The 19,476-nt window shown below is 35.7% G+C and overlaps 1 protein-coding gene across 2 annotated transcripts in view; it reads left to right on the forward strand.

The window, feature by feature from the left end:
- The window catches only part of LOC140744754 (max dimerization protein 4), a 372,173-nt gene extending 353,584 nt beyond the window's left edge, over window positions 1–18,589 (forward strand). For both annotated transcript variants that reach the window (XM_073076403.1, XM_073076402.1), the window contains exons 6-7: window positions 13,679–13,836; window positions 14,305–18,589. In XM_073076403.1, coding sequence (XP_072932504.1) covers window positions 13,679–13,836 — 158 coding nt within the window. In that variant the 3' untranslated portion in view covers window positions 14,305–18,589. The remainder of the gene's footprint in view (window positions 1–13,678; window positions 13,837–14,304) is intronic.
- Window positions 18,590–19,476: the final 887 nt, after the last annotated feature.

Here is a 19,476-nt window from a genome sequence, read left to right on the forward strand (position 1 = left end):
ATTATATCTCAAGAGTTCCAATGCATCTGTGACATATGATGCATGCGTTCACGATATCTTTTTTTATAAAAAATACATAAAAATAATAAAATTACTGGAAATTATGAAACACAAGAGGTTTATTTATAGTATTCAAGATACTGCCTTTACCGGGCTCTTCCGAGCTTGTTACGTAATAATTCTCAGTAAGCTGCCTTCCTGGTATCAGAACTGTCATATTTCGTATACAACAATATCGTTAATGATGAAGAAAATTTCTGAGTAAATATAGAGAGAAATTATTTTATGCTTCAGAAAATTATTATTGTTTATATACTTCAGAGTTTTTATAAAATTCTTTACGAATACTATAAAACTTTTTTGCGAATATGGAATGGGTATTTGGGTAACGTGATTTGCCCATTCTGTAATATGGCCGTGCCCAGCAGTGGGACAGTAATGGATAAACATGGTTGAATTTTAAGCAAACTTTTGATGCATTCGTAACTGTTGAAATTTAATTAAATAGAAATCAACTTTAAATAACTAACTGGTAACTTCATTCATTCTTTTAACAAGTGACCTTTAGCTTAACAACTGAACAAATCTTTAACTTAACCCATCGTTAATCAAATCAAATCATTTTTTTTAATTCAAAATAGGTTCTTAACAGAGCACTTTTTGAATGTCATTACAATTACCACCACTTCACAAGGTGTTTCGCTATGGAGAAGAAGCGGCGGAAGAAACTCCATAACACACATCTTTTAAATAAATGTTTTTTACAATGTTAAACTTAACCTAATGGTACATGTGGAGCTGGAACTACTTCAGACCACACCGTTTTGTCAGTCAAATAATCACTTAGTTTATAGTACGCTTTTTTACATAGCGTTTGTTTAACGACATGTTTGAACTTTTTTTCTGTGAGATTCAAAATGTGGTCAGGTATTTTATTGTAGTAGCGAATACAGTTACCCATGAAAGATCTAGCCACCTTACATAATCTATGTTTAGGAATTGCTAATTTATTCCTATTTCTAGTATTGAAGTTATGGTGGTTACTATTTTTTTTCAAACATATCAGTGTGTTTTCTTATTTACATTTACAGTTACCTAATCAAAATAAGATCATTTTCATTAAGCTTTAGATTTCGTGTCAACTTTTCATTTTGTGCTTGAACCGCGTAAAGCTAGCCTGTATTTTTTACTACTGATCACTCAGCAGTGATAGCCTAGTGGTTAAGAAACTCGGTCTCTCGATCGAGGGGTCCGAGGTTCAAATCCCAGGCACGCACCTCTGATTTTTCAAAATTATGTACGTATTACAAATTAATTATCACTTGCTAAACGGTGAAGGAAAACATTGTGAAACCTGCATACCTAGAGATTTATAAAGAAAAATCTCAAAGGTATGTGAAGTCTACCAATACGCACTTGGCCAGCGCGGTGGACTATGGCCTAATCCTTCTCATTCTGAGAGGAGACCCGTGCCCAGCAGTGGGACAGTAATGGGTTGATGATGATGTTGATGATGATGATCACCCAGCTAAGAACTGACTACAGTTGACGACAACAATTTTCATTAATCTTCCGTAATCGCATGTAATGTTATCATCACCAACAATATACCGCATAATAATTGCGAAGTAATACCCATTCTCATTTGCTATTCATAGAAACATTTCGAACAGATCTCTGCGAGATAAACTGAAATGTTATAGCTCATTAATAAATCTGAATCCATTACGGATTATCTCGGGGAAGACATGACATTTCCTTAGTAACGATTAGTGTTCGAGAGACTCGAGTCTCTTGGTCTTAATTTAGAGACTCGACTCTTAACTTGCGACTGTCTATCATGAGTTATTTGAATTGAGTCTTGAACTCTAAGCTTGCGACACTATGCTATTAATCAAATGAAAAGACTCGAATAAACAGTTTTATATAATCGGAGCAAGTAACATTTGATCGACATAATAATATAACAATCTCTTTATACTAGACATTGACATATTTTGATCTTTGGTAGGTAAAACTTGGATATTTTTACGATTTACGATAACGATTGGTTTATGTTCTACATATATTTTTTTTAATTTTACATTAATGAAAAACAATTTTGGACACAGTGTTAATAATTAGAGCCATATTATTCAGACTGGAGTTTTAAACTAGTCAATAATATTATTGAAGGACTAAGGACTCGAGTGCAGTGCCAAAACACTTGATTTAGATTGTAATTTCTTAGTTAAGGGTAGCATTTCTTAAATATCACTTTCTCCTACTTTCTTTTAGTATAAAATGACGTAACATTTTATCTGTATCATTATCAAAGGATCAAAAAGTAATCCGTACCGCTGTATCCAAGGTTTTTCCTTGGAAATTAATTGGCTTAATGGGTTTAGTTTTGATGGATGATTTTTGCTAATCGTACTAAAAACAAATGTTGATTTGTTACACGGATATTATGTTTCTTGCGTTTTGAAGGAAGTTTTTCTAAAGCTTTGGCAATAGGGTGTGGATAAATTAAACTTTATTCTTCCATTACATGCTTCTCTGGTTGATAGCTATTTGTACTATAATTTTAACTCGCAAGAAGTGTTTCCTCCACTTTCAGAATGTTATTTTTTTCTTAATTTCAAGTTGTTGCTCTTACGGTGTTATTAACAATTATTATTTTTATGTAATTAAAAAAAGTCCTTGAAAAACGTGATTCTATTCGTCTGAATCGAGTGAGCTATCCCTCATAGCTCATAGAAGCTTAATCTCTAGTATTAAACCTCGCTACCTTTTTGATTTTATGAAAAAACTAGATATCCATGAGATAAATTACAAAAATCAATGTGTGTAGATAAAATTTCAACGAAAACTTACTTCGGTTGTTTACACGAAGTGTTCCATTATAAATAGTTACGTTGAATACATAACTTAACCTCCTATTTATAAGTCCAAATAAATCAATTTCAAAGCAGTCTCGGATAGAAAGGATTTCGGATAGAAAGGATTTCGGATATCAATTTTTAAGGGAAACCCTTAGACTGTGGCTCTATCTTTGGCGAGTAGTTTGAACGTGGGACGATTTACTTTTATGTTGCTCTTTTATGCATTTTTCTCTGATTTTGTACAGCTTTCCGCACGTATAATAGTACTTTGTTATTTAATGTTCCATAATAGTATAGCATCCGATTTTAGACTAAAGCGAAGACGTAATCCAATCCTTAATAAAGATTTTTAGACTTTAAATATAATATCTTATATATAAAATTATCGTGTCACAATATTAGTTGCCGTACTCCTCCGAAACGGCTTTACCGATTTTCAACAAATTTTATATGCATATTCAGTATGTCTGAGAATCGGCTACTATCTATTTTTCCTACCCCTAAGTGATAATGGTTGTTCACCCTTAACCTTTTTTTATTTATATGGCAACACAACGTTTGCCGGGTCAGCTAGTATTTAAATATAAATGTCCTCACAAGATATGTCGAGAAAAGATTACGGCTATGCCCTTTCTATTCTTCTGCTAAACTTGGCGATACATTAATGCACGAACGAACGGCAGTGCATCCACTGCCGTTCTCCTAGATGAGACTCACGTCACAGATCTCCAAAAACATCTCGTTACTAGTTATTTGTAGGACATAGGGTTTATTATGGAGGGTGTAAGGGACGAGAGGGGGCGATTGGCGGGCATTTAACATGTATTGCAGGAAATTGGCGCGAGCGACGCCATTGCGATGCTACCTACCCTGGTGCCGTTCTGTAATTATTAGTCACGGCTTTGTAGTTGAACTGCCACGTAGATAGCTAGGTTTGGCAGTTGAACTGCCACGTAGCTACGTGCTTGAGCCTAGGTGTTGGTTGTTGGACTGGTTATATTGTGAATAACTAAAAGTATAAAAAGGGCTATACTGATATTTCATTCGTGTACCAGCTAACCTTGGCTCCACCAAGCAAATTTTCGAGTTTCAAACATTTCTTCATATTGATATTGATGACTTTGTCACCATATTTACGGATCTTTACACACATTAAAAACGGTTCAATCATCTACCAAACAGAAAATCATGCAGACAGACAAACATTAAAAGAAGTTTTCGTTGCTGTTTGTTTTTGTGCGCTACGGAGGGCACGGAAAGCTGACGGTCGATCCCATTAGGTATCATTGAACAGCAATTTACACGTTGTCGAAGGTCTTATGTGTGGTTTTAAAATATTAAATTTGACCACTTCTTCTTCACCATTCGTACTGAAGCAGTTTAGTTACAGTATAATCTCTCAGTACTTATGTCATTTATAAAAGATCTGCTTTTCAATTAAGTATTGAGCAAGGGTTTAAAATTCAATGCAATTTGTATGAAAATGCATGATGGAATACATGTATGCATAGTTACATTGAAATGCATTAATATATCTGAAATGTCATATTATGTGTCTGCAAATAACCGCAGATGAAATGGTGGAGTTTTCAAAAGATGATTTCGTTTTATATTGCCTTCTATTAAGATTGACATTGTGGAATTATTGGTAACTGTTATAAATGTCGAAGAGCAATTTAATCCAACTGTTCCCAACCTTTTTGAGTACTATGTTTTTTTTTTTTTTTTTAATAATATGAGAGTAGCAGACGAGCATGCAGTCCACCTGATGGTAAGTGGCTACTGCCGCCCATGGACATCTGTAATCAACCCCAGATAGGATTAGATATTCCTACCTGAGGTCGGCCACAGATGCGCCGCTACCCCTGAGGACTAAGCTGGAACGCCTCGGAAAAGTCTATCTCCCTTACCACACCCTTCAAACCGGAACACAGCAGCGCCTAACACTGCTGTTATTAGGTAGAAATAGGTGTGGCGGTGATGCCGCCGGAGTCGAACCACAAAGGGTTCTACCACCTTCCAATTGTATGTTATATTATGCTTTACCATGAACTAAGAAACGAACATGCAGTCCATCAAATGGTACTTAGCTTAGGTGCCATCCTGATGGACTGTCCTGCAGTCAACAATGGGTAACATTCATTTCCATTTGACTCCTTCAGTGACCACTTATCACTCTTTAGGACTAAGTTGAAAGTGTTGATACGTGTAGTACTGGTGTCATTGACTAAAACCAAAATACAGCAGCGCTTAAAACTGCTGTTAAAACTCAAAGTAACGTCGAAAGTGAAACACGTTTATTTAAACCATCAAATACCTATTTAATTAATAAGTGCCATTACAAATGTATAAATTAATTTTTCATTTGTTCTTGACTTATGTTATCGAAAAACACTGAAAATCAGTGGCCGTGGTTCGCCGCGGTGAGGCTGTGTTTTTTTTTTTTACCTACTTTATTACCTTACCACACCCTTCAAACCGGAACACAGCATCGCCCAACACCGCTGTTATTAGGTAGAAATAGATGTGGCGCTGGTGCCGCTGGAGTCGAACCACAAAACATTCTACCACCTTCAGTGTGGACCCTTTTCTTAAATTTTACTGCAGCAATGTTCTGATTTGAGAATCATTTACTAATATTTATGCCATATAATGTTGTACTATTTTTTACAAATAAATATTTCTTTCTTTCAAAAATACTTACGTGGTTTCTGCCAGTTAGGGACCCTTCGCACATGTATAATATTGTATAATATTTAAATATAATACGTCATGAATCCGTCTGACGTTGCAGCCGCAGATGTACTAACAAAATTTCACATTCAATAAAGTGCACGGTGGCCGCAAAGCTAGTGCTGTCGCCAATACAATATTTCGCCCCGGGATTTATTTCCCAGAAATTGAACGGGCGAGCGCGACGCCGCATCCGTTAAAATATATTAACGTTTTAAATTCAGACTGTCGGTGTGCCCGAAGGCGAAATTGAATAAATATTTCGCCATATTTGTTTCGCTTGTCCGCGTTATTAAGTTCGTATCTTACGTTTTATATAGTTTTTCGAAGTTCTAACAAGCAAATGATTGAAAAAATCAAAGTGTCTCCATTAATATACGTAACCTGAAAAAATAATGTTTATAAGAATTCAATTCTGTCTCTTAGTGGGTTGCAGTGAAGATATAATCACAAAAGTTTTAGAAGAACAATTGTTTATCATGTCCTTAGTGTTTTGAATTAGAATTAGCGTTTTATGTTCTAACCACAAAATATTTGAGTCATAAATGTTTAACAAATTTAATGAGGGTATAAATTCAACACTCACAACTATTGGAGATTCGTCTAAAAATGTCTTCTTTAATTTTTTAACGCTTTGCGGAAGAAATATTTTTTAACATTATTACCAATCAAGTAAAAAAACAAAATTAAATAGTCACAAAATATGGCATGTGCAATTGCGCATGGCAACTTTAAAACTTTTACGTCATTTAGTTTATGTATGTCTATCCTTTAAAATATGTACCTACCGTTGACCCCGTAAACTCAATTTTCCGTACCCGCGACCCACAAACACCCTCGCCACAATTAGATTTTTTATTAATTCATTAACTTATTCGCATCCATAATGATTATGTCCGGAGTTTATTACGTACAATAGACACGTAATATTGTTGCGGGACCCTAGTCTATAATTCATGTTAATGACCAGAATCGCCTGTAGCGGTTAAATTAATGGCCCAAGTTGGTGCAACAATGCTCAGGTGGAAATGCAGGTTTAATTTGCGTTTATTACGATACGGGAAAAGAAATTCTGCTGGAAAAATATAACGTTCGTTCGTACAGGCTCTTTTATGCCCATAATAGTAATCGAGCACTTTTTTAGAATTTGAAGCTGCAAGTGAGCATGCTTATTTTTTTAAGGTACTACCAGTGGTTGGTAGAACCGTCACACCTATTTCTAGCTTGATGCAGTTGTTGCGTTTCGGTGCAAAGGTTGGATGCCGGTTGACTGTACTCGTATGAGGCTACCATTTTAGTTCTCAGGAGTGGCAACGAATTTGTGGTCGACTTCAGGTACAATCTGTTCTATATGAGTTGGTCACAGTTATCCATGGGCGACGGTCACTTACCACCAGATGGACTCACCTAGTGATATATACATAGCTTTGCTTGCTTCTCCAATCTTATTAAAAAAACTTTACTTATATGTTTATTTATTTTTTGTTGTAATATCTAATAATCATTATAAATAAATATACATATATCAATGGACAGTAAAAAATAACATCTCCTTAACAACAAAACTTTGAATTATGTTCCATAATGCACTTGTTAAGTATCTGAAGTTTTCGGGTCAAAGGGAAAGTTCTACCGTGGGAAAACGGACACCCATTATTTGACCATAAGGGCTCGAACTGACGGCAACACGTTGCGATTACGCGATTCGGTAAAATTTACTTAAACGTTATTCTGCGTTTCCCATAGTATTTTTATAGTATAAAAATAGCAGACGAGCATGCAGTCCACCTGATGGTAAGTGGCTTCTGCCGCCCGTAGACATCTGTTATCAACCCCAGATCAGATTCCCACCTGAGCTCGGGCACAGTTACGTCAATATCTCAGAAGTATGTATACCTTCAAACCAGAACACAGCAGCGTTTAACACTGCTGTTATTAGATAGAAATTTAGTCTCTTGCCAAACAATCATATTATGATGTTAAGAACAGCATAAAAATAGTGCATCTGGTTTTGTAGATAAATGGTAACATAGGTTTGTCATCGTCTCACCCCAAACGCATATACAGTTCCATCGCGGGTAAATACAGCCGAATACAAGGCTCAACAGTACCCTTACCATGAGATTTCAAAACATCTCACAATTTTACGTTACGTTTACTCAATCCATTATTCTGTTCAGTTTGCTTCAGTAGACTGAGTAAACGTAACAATAAGTAAGTGATCAAGTCTTTTTGTCTGCCTCACATGATCAAAAAAGAGAGACAAAACATAAAGCGTCAATTTAGTCATTGAATGTTACGTTACTGACACTATAGTTCTGATACAATCCGCTAGTGGCGCTGATTGGAAATAGTATGGGCAAATACGTAAACAAATACCAAAACAGTCATATTTGTCAAAACGTTAAAACTCATGGTAAGGGTACAGAACCTCCTCCTTTTCGAAGCTGGTGAAAAATAATTTCTCCTCACTAACTATAATTAAGTAACGTAATTCTATTCAAAGCAGTAGATGTTAATTTGAAACAGTTGAATCCTACTTTCGCGCGATCAATCCTGAAGTGCTCGGCTCGATTGAAATTTCTCTAGATGATCAGCAAATTACTTATCGATTCTGCGAAAACGGTTCCACGGAGACCTCATTTGTTACTCTTGTTCGAGCGATTCGGTTCGTTTAATTACGTTTAAGTGTTATACATAACTTAATTATTTCTTCTTGAATTCCCTAATATTGTAGATATTCTGTAATATCGGGTTCAACATTCTGAATTTCGAAATTATATCTATTTTATAAGGACATAGATGTAGCAAACGAGCCTCCAGCCAACCTGATTGTAAGTGGTTATTATCGCTTATTTTCGAAATGAAATTTTCTAAATGAAGTCGATCAAATTTTTGTTCATAAGTTTGTCATAAGAAAGTCAGCCGGCCCTTCCATTCAATAATTCCATTGAAACGCCAGAATTGCTTCACGCTAGAAATAGAAAGAGAAACCGTGGAACTATCGTAAAATTGCAATCCGGATTGCGACTATGACCTTCCTCAATCTGTGAGGACGGAGGACCTTTACCCAACAGTGAAAAAATAAGGGTTAGTCATGATAATCTTAATTTCGGTTTACTCTTATTTAGATACATATTTAGGTATATACATACATATACGAGACTACGTTTCGGCCACATTCCTTCTATTTATTTCTTTAAAAGCTTCACCGAAAAAGAACGAAACTCAACATTTTCCTATATCAAAACGAAAGCCCACAAAAATGAATCTCGCTTCGTCCAATTTGTGCTCGAAATGGATGCTGTTACCGCGACGACGCGAAGATGGAAGACCGATATATAATGGATATCGTTTCCACACAACAAAAACCAGATCTCGAATCATATTTCCATCAGCTTATCTGCGATAGCCGTGCGAGCGACGTGAGTGCCGTAATCCGTTGAGTGGGTATAACGCGAATATCATCCATTCATGCATCCGAACGTGGTTCATTTCGACGTGATGCGATTGGGTTGATAAACACGTGGGCGGGGTTGTCTCTATAATCTATGCAAAGGCTTGGATCCGGACGTAGGAAACTAATAGACTCCTAAACGGTCTTGCTTAGATCCAATCGATGAAGGTGACTTTCGGCGAGCAGCGTGAGCGAGGGAGAGGGCGGCTTAACAAAATTTAACATATTATTTTAGTAACATATGATTCGTCTAAATTGTGAAAATGACACAGGCTATATTTTTAAGCTATCGAGTTTTTATTTGTATAGTAATTCTGTAGAATATCAAAGGTGGAATCCCTTGTAGTTCGAATCCGGAGGCACCACGGTCGCGTCTATTTATTTTTGCCTAATAACAGCAGTGTTAAGCTCCGCTATGTTCCCCTTTGAAAGGTGTAAGTAAGGGAGATATACTTATCCGAGGTGTACCAATATAGTGCTCAGAGGTAGCCACGCATCTATGGCCAACCTTGGGCAGGACTCTAATCTTATCTAGGCTTGATTACAGATGTTCATGAGCGGCAGTAGCCATCAGGTGGTCTGCATACTCTTTTATTACTTATATATATATATATATATATATATATATATATATATATATATATATATATATATATATATATATATATATAAATATATATATATATATTTCTTATGTGCGTGTGTATGTCACTGAACTCCTCCTAAACGACTGGACTGATTTTGATGAAATTTCTTGTGTATGTTCAAGGGGACTTGAGAATGGTTTAGATTCACAAATTAGTCAGTGGCAAAAGGTTTTTTTAAATTAATTTTAATTCGTAAGTAGTTATTGATTTTGGAATGTTTCACATTGGATTCGACAGACTTCGCTACTATCGCAGTTTCAAATATTAAATAATAATCTATTTTAATGATGTCACAATGTTAGTTACCGTACTCCTCCGAAACGGCTTTACCGATTTTTACCAAATTTTATATGCATATTCAGTAGGTCTGACAATCGGCTACTATCTATTTTTCATACCCCTAAGTGATAAGGGTTGTTCATCCTTAACATTTTTTTATTTATATGGCAACACAACGTTTACCGGGTCAGCTAGTATAATATAAAAAGCAAACATGTTAAGAATTATTTATGTGCGTATTCAGTTTAGGAATGCATTCGGTTTATTTAGTCTAAGAGTCTATTCAATTACTTCGTCCGTGTTCAGATCGCGCTCCGCTCAATCCGTTTTGCATCTTACATCGCGTTGAAGTGATTATTTGCAGCCACAAATTGAATTTCAATTCTTTATGCCTGAGTCTCGGTTGAGCGTCACGAACGGTCGGACATTATTTATTCTATTATGTCTTTATCTGTTAGAAGTACTGGTATATGTAATAGCCTTTTTGATTTGCCATTGAAGGATTTATATAGTAAGTCTTTTATAAATAATAAGTTTATTTCGATTATATTATGTTTAGAGGTTTATAAATAACAAAAAGAAATTATTTACATTTATAACAAGATAATAATAAAAATACAACGATTAGTAAACTAAAATAAACTAAAAGTGAATAAAATTAAATTATAAATAATAATAAAATAGGTCTCTTCATAATATTATAAGAGAAACGAGCGTGCAGTCCATTTGATGAGAAATGCCATTCTTGGACATCTATAATCAACCCCGATAGCATAAGAGACATGAAGTGGACCACAGAGGCGTTTCTCCCCTCGAAGACTAATTTTTTTTTTTTTTTATATAATATAGGAGTAGCAGACGAGCATGCAGTCCACCTGATGGTAAGTGGCTACTGCCGCCCATGGACATCTGTAATCAACCCCAGATAGGATTAGATATTCCTACCTGAGGTCCGCCACAGATGCGCCGCTACCCCTGAGGACTAAGCTGGAACGCCTCGGAAAAGTCTGTCTCCCTTACCACACCCTTCAAACCGAAACACAGCAGCGCCTAACACTGCTGTTATTAGGTAGAAATAGGTGTGGCGGTGGTGCCGCCGGAGTCGAACCATAAAGGGTTCTACCACCTTCAAAACACTAAGTTGAAATGCCTCATTGCCTCATAAAATAGAATCTTCCCTACCAAATCCTTTAAACCAAAACAAAGCAGTGCTTACTCCTTACTAAGGGATATAGGTGTGGCGATGATGTCTCCAGAATCGAACTATAACTTTTCTACATTTAAAATCTATTTTAAATATAATTATTTGAAGCCTAATTGGAACGTTGAACGTAATATTAAGGATTTCTAAAGAGCTTTCAATAAAGTTCGAGTTATTAAAATGTAATATTAAATCATGAAGCTCATTAATCATTGTAAGTAAATATATTAAATAGCTTTTAATTATTTCTAGTTTTTAATTTATAGTCGAGTACATGGCAACTAATTTTATTACTTTGAAGCCTTGTATGGGAAACTTATATTACAATATTTACTGGAAAATAACTTAGTTATGGGAGCTGGGCGTGGAGGAAAGAATCGAAATAGTCTATTTCGCGAACGAATTAATAGATTTATTTAAATTTTACACAACTTGTAACAAAAAATATATGATGTGATAGGTAGAGTCACTTTCCGCGATGGAGGTGAACTGTTCTCATGGCGGACGGCCACCTGCACGTAGGACGCGCCTCGTCTGCGTTGGCCGTTCCGCGAAGGCACAATGCAGCGTGAGCACGGTGTAGGGCTGGCGCGATGCAGCCTTAACGTGTAGGGCTGTCCCTTACACGTAACTACTTTATAAGTATTTTTAAAAGAACATCACGCATGTTTTAAAAAAAATACATTTTACCCGACAGCGCCGAACAGACCCGAAGTTTTTCGAGCACATGATGTTTTATCCCCTGGTACCTCCAGCCCAAAGGGCTTGACGGATTTTAATATTTGAAGTGCCGTTGGATTTGGCTAAATTGTAGGGTGCTAGCCCGATTGTTAAAAATATATACCATAGACTATATTTTAAGCATTCGGGTGTTTTGTTTTAAGAATTTTTCAAATTTAAAATAAAATTTTATTTATTGTAATATCAAAAGTTTGTGTCACTAAGAGTCTATCCGTTAGTTCGTCTATGATGAAACCAATTTTCATGCGTCGTAGAACGTCGTCGAGCGTCCAACAGGTCGTGTCGTGATGAAATACGATTATTATGGTCTAAATGTCATCTCTATCGACGTGCCCTAAAAGCAAAATGTCGTTTTACGTAAGTGCATTTCGGTGCTGATCATTTTTAAGAGAATTTGTGATATTCTAGAAGATGGCCGATATTTTTACGTACTCTATATAAATCTGTGACATTAAGGTTGATCCTACTCAAAAGCCGAAGCGAAACCGAGAATAAAAAACTCATATACGAATAATTCAGTTTAAACGAAATATCGAACCTAAAACTTTATGCATTGTAATTAAGATTATTAAAATAAAGAATGTTATTGTTGCACTTTATTTTTAACGTTTTTTTTTAATTTTTGTTTAAGGCAAAAATAAATAAATTTATTAAATTAAATCTATTTCACCGATATTATTGTTATGGAGCGCACGTAGTCACGTAGCCACAGATCTACCAAGGTAAGCACCATCTACCTGGATCTGGAGTTGGATGGGTAACTGCTAGTGGCTAAACTTCGTTCATATTTTTGTGGTTCCATGGGAATGATGTAACTTAACTACGAATATATCTGAAGCCTACAAACGATTTAGAGCCCATGATCCCGCACGTCTGCACCATCTACTCCCTAAAATTACAAGTACCTCCTACTCAGCCCTGAAACTTAAAAAGTGTAGCCACTAAAGAATTATTACCCATATAATAGCAACATCTTTCAAAGCGGTACTATTCTCGACGTGGAGTATTATTTCTCGTCATTATTACCGGATTGTGGCATCGATCCTTCAGAGCCGCGTGGGCGTTCGCTAATACAAATTGAAAAGTCGAACCTTACATTGCCTTCCCTCTTATAAGCTTATAGCTTCCTTTGTGAATGATTCCTGACTCTATTTTATACGCTGGAATATTCCTTTAAAATGGTTTTGTTTGTGAAATTGTATTGTAATGATATTTAGTAAAAAGGCAGGTTTTTATCAATCTTTCAGACTGTGGGCGTTTGTTACGAATTATATACGTTTCTATTCTAATCAATGTATATGTATTATTTTATTTTATTTTCAAAGATGTTTTATGAAATTTATTTTAGTGTGAATGAAGACTACAGCTACAGATTCGCAGTTACCCCTGTGGACTAAGGTGGAATCATGTGGAATGCTTCGGAAAATAATATCTCTCTCACCCTTCGATCAATTAGTGATCGAAGCTCTTACCACACCCTTCAAACCAGAACACAGCAGCGTTAATCTGCTGTTATTAGGCAGAAATTAGTGAATAGTCACGCTGCTGCAGTCGAACTACAGGGTTCTGTTATCTTGCTATCTGTAGTAAATTAATGAATATTTTTTATATCTAATTTTATTAAGGGGGAGGGATTAAAAGCAGTAACGTAGCGTTAGTTTGTGCGGGCGAAAGCGGTAGTTGAATTTGACCTCTAACTTGCATATTTAATATTATTTTTTATTGAAACTAATTTCACATTTTTTTGTAATTCCAGACGTGGACGTAACCGGTTACACGTCGAACCAGAGCGACAGCGAGTCGCTGGTGTCGGGGCACAGCGGGGACAGCGGGGTGGGGGTGGCGCGCGGGCGGCGCTCGCGGCGCTCGCAGCCCGCGCGCACCCGCCGCGCGTCTCGCTTCACAAGGGTCTAGGTGGGTATACAGTTATACACTTTTGTAAAAATTAATAGGGTAGACTACGAAATCTGTAAAGACTAAGTAAGAAATAAGAAGGATTGCTGGCTACCACAGATACCTAAATGCGTTGTTATCCCCATTAGTCCTTAGGCTGAGAGCTAAATTGTACTCTTTGTCAAGAAGTAGAGTCGACAGCCTAGTACAAAGAAAAAAAGCTGTTTACAGAACACTTATTTATGAGTTTATGATGATAATTAAATATTAATGTAATAAATTACGGTTTAGGTTGTTTAATAGTTACACATTGTGTGTTTCAAGGTTGATCTTCACATTATTCCCTTGTACAGTGTTTCAATTCCTACCTATTTTAACCGTAATGTAATCCAATGTAAAACTTCCGATACTCCAGAAATAAGTTTACACTTCATTTTGATTGGTTGTATGTTTGGATAAAAATAAAATGCATTTTTTTCTCCTTTCCAGGTGAACGGTGCGCGGTGCGAGCGCCCCCGGTCACCGTGCGACTATCAACGTTGTAAACAAACGTAGGACATTCTGTTGTACCGTACATTCTATGTACTGAGGCGATCGTGACTGAGCGGGCCCGCCCCGCCCCGCGCCCCGCGCCCCGCGCCGCACACACTCGACACCACACACGACACCTCCGCGAACCATTACCGAGTACAAAATTGCCAAAAATTTATATATTCAAAGTTTATTTTCTCTCTTTCGCAGTCTTCTTTTGTCAGCGCCATCTTTGAAACATCGGAAACATGCACGTGTTCGTGCACGATAAAACGTAATGCATCACCACACTATCTACTTTATCACAATGGGCTATTATTCATCACAGTTATTTAATTATTTACTTTATTTTTAATGTTTTGATATTCTTTCGTACAAAATTGCATTAATCTGACCAGTGGTCATGTAGAGATGAGTTTGTTTTTTAGTTTTCGATTCCGCTCAGCGTCACCGATTAAGTAAATAAGATTTACTCTTCCTAGAATGTGACAATAAATTACTTTATAAAAATATGCGGAACATACTTTCCTTTACATGACCACTGGTACTATATTCGCTAATTCTAATATATTATTTTATTATCGCGTTAAAATTACAATTATTATTATTATTTCGTTTTTATGCTTTTCTGTCAATTGTAACGATCGGAAAATGCGTTTATATATTCCTCTGGGTACTTATTGTTAACGATTTCCACAAACAAAAAAATATAAATATCGCTCACACAGCGAATATTGTATAGATAAATATCAATTTTATATTTTGTATATAATTATTTTTCTTGTATAAATTAATCAAATAGAATTAGATCTGTGAATGTTGGCGGGTATACCGCCGCGAAATTCTACCATTTTTGGGTTCGACAAGATAATGGCAACCCACCAAAAAAATGTTAATTTAAGTTCTAACACGAGACATTACAATTGAGGTACTAAAAGTTACGGCTATGAGACAATCTAGTAATAGGACCAGAATATTTGATCGCTGGATTTAATTCTCATGTACCGTAATATTGCGTATCGCGTTCCTGGCATGTTCACGCTATTCTGTTTCTTATATCTTTTGACTTGTGCACTATAATAGCGTGGATTGTCGTCAGAACGCATGCGCCCAACATCGCTAACTAACATCGTATTGTTAAGTATTAATATTGAATGTTAATGATCTCACTTCATTGTCACGCGCCCGTGTTGCTATTGTGCCATTTTGCTACGAAGAAAGTTATTTACGTTATTTTTATATGGCAACCCGACAAAAGCTGAATTTCGACGCCAAATCAAAGTTAAATTTAATTATATTGAATAGGTCTCTTAATTATTCTTGGTCAGTCATGATTGTCTCAAAAATTAGATTAAGTAAATTATTATATTTCTATTTATTTAAATGTATATAATTGCTCATATCAAAAAAATGTATAGGTATTCTATTTTATTATTTTTAATTAGGTAAGAAAGAAAATTATCACAAAATTTATTTACATAAACGGGTCGCAAAATGGCACAATAACATGCACTTATATTTTAATTTATGTGGACATACACATGTACCAAAAAACTAAATGTTATATATGGAATGAAAAGCTGGACAGACAATACGCCGTGTCGACGATCGGGAAGACATCTAGAAGAGTACACAATATATTTTTGTTATGACTATTGTATCTTGTAATAATAAATTGTTAATTCATTTTAACGTACGACTGGTTTTACTGTTTTCATGAGTTCATGATTCGATGGCAATAACTCGATGGGTACCGTGCGCCGCTCGACTCAACCTACCCACGTCCGGCCCACGAGTTTTCCATGTAAATTTTATTTCTAATATATGCATAAAGTTATTGTAAATTGTTTTAGGTATGGATGTGTAATAAGGATAGTTGTAAAGGTATCATTTTGTAAGTGTATTTGTTTTAGAAATGACAGTCTGATCTCTTAAGGTTATGCGTTATCGGAGCGGCCAGGCCGCCGTCCGTCGGGCGCGAGCACTGCCCTCTGTTGCCACGATTCCATTCTCAAAATTCGCCAATAAATGTGTAATAGACAACAAAAAAGAAATAAATTCTCATTTTTACCATTTTTTAAGAGCAACATTTTTCTACCATAGTAGATTTCTAAGAAAATCATTATTTTTGTATGATTTAATCTTGAGGTTCAATCCTTTTAAATTGTATTGCCTTCGAAACTCGATTGTCGCTGACCTTCGAGAAAATTTAATAAACTTTGTCAAATTAACGGTTTTTTATAGATGTCTCTAGATATTATTAGCCGTATAACATAGTCTATCAAACACTATTTTTAAGAGATATCAGTATCAACATATATTTTACAGTACTGTTATCTCTTTAAATATAAAATTGGCATTTTTTGAGTGTGAACCGTCGCAACGGCAGGGTGCGATGCTTATGCCAGCTACTCGCGACTCGCTTGTGGCGTCATCAGCAAGCTCTGAAATGGGTTACGTCATCGTTAGATCCCCGGCCAGTATATTTGTATCCAGAAGTAGCAACGGTCAACCGATGTAACCAATTTCGGAGCCCATCCGAATTCACGGAGCTAGCGCCTCTGTCAAATCCTGCCTGAACTATGTCAACAAGAAATTATTTATCTTTTGGAAAATTATTTTTTATGTATCACAAAATTTATTATATTTATTTTAGGAAGTGCTTTGTCGATTGTTATATATCGTACCAGTGTTATGCTTCGTCATCGCATCGTATCGGGTAACCCTAGTGCCTCCGTGGCGTCATCTACCGACGTGTAGTTTAGGGATAGTAAAACTTCACAATATCCTCTCGTTTCTTTGTGCAACGGTGCAAGCGGCGACGGAATGCTTCAAGAGTACAAATTCTGTATAAGCCCCTACTTGAATGTTAATTCTGAACGTTAATTTTAAACTCGAAACAGGGAGAAGGTATCGTGAGTGCGATTCTAGTATAGGTAGCGCGGGCGACAGTCGTAGCCGACGGGTCAGTCACCTCTGCCTTCGGTGTTGTCTCTTCCTTAACTAAATTGTCTGTATCCTATTGCTACAGTGAATTTGATTTGCTATATCTTCCGACTGTATCCTCTTCGGCTCACACATAGCTATATAATTAATAGAAATAACGCAGACATATTTTCTGTAATTGTAATGCTTAAGGGTCGAGTATATAGGTGTATCGTAATGTCTTACTACCTTTATATATAAAATTCTGGCTTGTGTTATCGTATTTATTTTACTCTTATACTATTTGACCTATTTTTAATTTTTTGTTGATCTTATGAGGTCACTAAGATATTTTGTAACAATACTTGGATCAGTTAGATGGCACTGTTGTTTGTGGAATTCAGAAATTTACTCTTATGTTTTCTAAACATTTTTTATTTCTCATATAAAAATACACATAATCTTCAGCCTATCCTCGACCTACATAACTATATGGCTATGTGTGAACCACCTCTTCTCGTAGATATACCGCGGCGTAGCGCCCTATTACGACAGGTGTCACTGTAACGATAGGGTATTAGAGATGGTGCGTGCACTGTACGCGCGCGCATCGCATTAGATAAGAAATGTGTTATTAGAATTTCTAATTCATTTCTGATTTAGAAGTGAATCGCAAACGATTGTCTTCGCCGCGACGCTCCATCGCACGCCACTCGGCCGCTGTAAATTAAAACTTAGTCCGGCATTGTAAAAATATTACCGATTGTAAATATTTGGAGTCAAAATTTTTATACAAATTATTTCATAAATATATTCTTGGAGCGAGCTGTGAGCGACGGAGCGTGTCGGTTTCGGCTGCGGGAACAATACACTTGCCGACCAGCTGTATTTATCTATGGATTGGTCTATGGAAAGACCATTGGTCAGATTTATATATTCACTGACCACGTGCTATACAAGAATATGATATTTTTTTCTACAATTTGGTCAATCCATAGACACATCCACAGACAAATCTGTCTGGTCGGACCGTGTTATGTCTTAACGCCCCTCGTGGCAATCATTGGATCATAAAACATCTTAGCTTCTTTTTCATTTCCCTGGCTTCAAGCTTTAGCTATGCTAAGCGAATGATAATGGAGCTACGAATGTGAATAGACCCCGTGAGTACCACCAAGGGAACGCAGCCTCGTCTGAGTAGATGACTAACTGCTGAAACGATTTGGCAGCATTATTCAATGTAATTGACGAACTTGCACATATAATTAACTATATGTAAAAAAGTTATAGAATTAATTTAATAAAATTATAAATAAAATTTCTTTTGTATTATTTTACACCTATTTGACAAAATTCTGCAAAAAAATAAATAAAAGAAAAACCTTATACATCTATAAACCCCGTAACTCCCACATGGAACACTATGAAGTAATATCAATATAATTTTCATGTTCATTTTAGTAATTGTTGTAACCTAACCATAGGTACTTAAAAAGGAAAAAAATAAATTTCATGTAATAAATAATACCTTGATAATATGACATTCAGAAATTATAATTATAGTTTTTTAAAGTTCAAAATCTTATGAAGCATTTCAAAAAATTTGGTAGAGATTTTTTACAAAAATCCGTCAGATTTTAGTCAAAACCATGAGGTTGCAAATATTGCATTTTTTATTTTTGTCTATTTTTTATAATATAAGTCTGTCTTATCTAGGGGACTTGAAGGGAACTACTTTGAAATTAAGATAATTAATTTTGTTAATAAAGCGAATCTGAAAATACACTAATAATAAATAAAGAAAATCATAACTGCTGTAATTTTGAGATATATGTCTCTTTTGTTTTATATGTTGTATCTCACTCACACGTTAGCGTGAGAGTGAGACACAAAATTACAACATGCTGCCATCTATTAAAGAAGTTAAGTACTTTTTAGTTCATCGGTTATCTTAATGTTTTATGGTAAGGAGAGATGTCGCTGTTGGAATTGTATAACTTTTCCAAATAAAGTATACCAAAAATTACAACGTCGATTGAATATATTGAATAACTTATTGAAAACAACATTAATAAATTATGAATGAAAGTTGAGATAACGTAGAACTTTTTAATTTTATCAATGCCTATATACGTTTCACAATTTCAATTTCAATTTCATTGCATCATTCCCGAATACGAAAAATTTATCCGGTGTTTCCAACAA

Source organism: Epargyreus clarus, unplaced genomic scaffold, assembly GCF_041222505.1.
Source record: "Epargyreus clarus isolate Ecla_fem2 unplaced genomic scaffold, WU_Ecla_fem_2.2 ptg000009l, whole genome shotgun sequence".
Classification (NCBI taxonomy): Eukaryota; Metazoa; Arthropoda; class Insecta; order Lepidoptera; family Hesperiidae; genus Epargyreus; species Epargyreus clarus.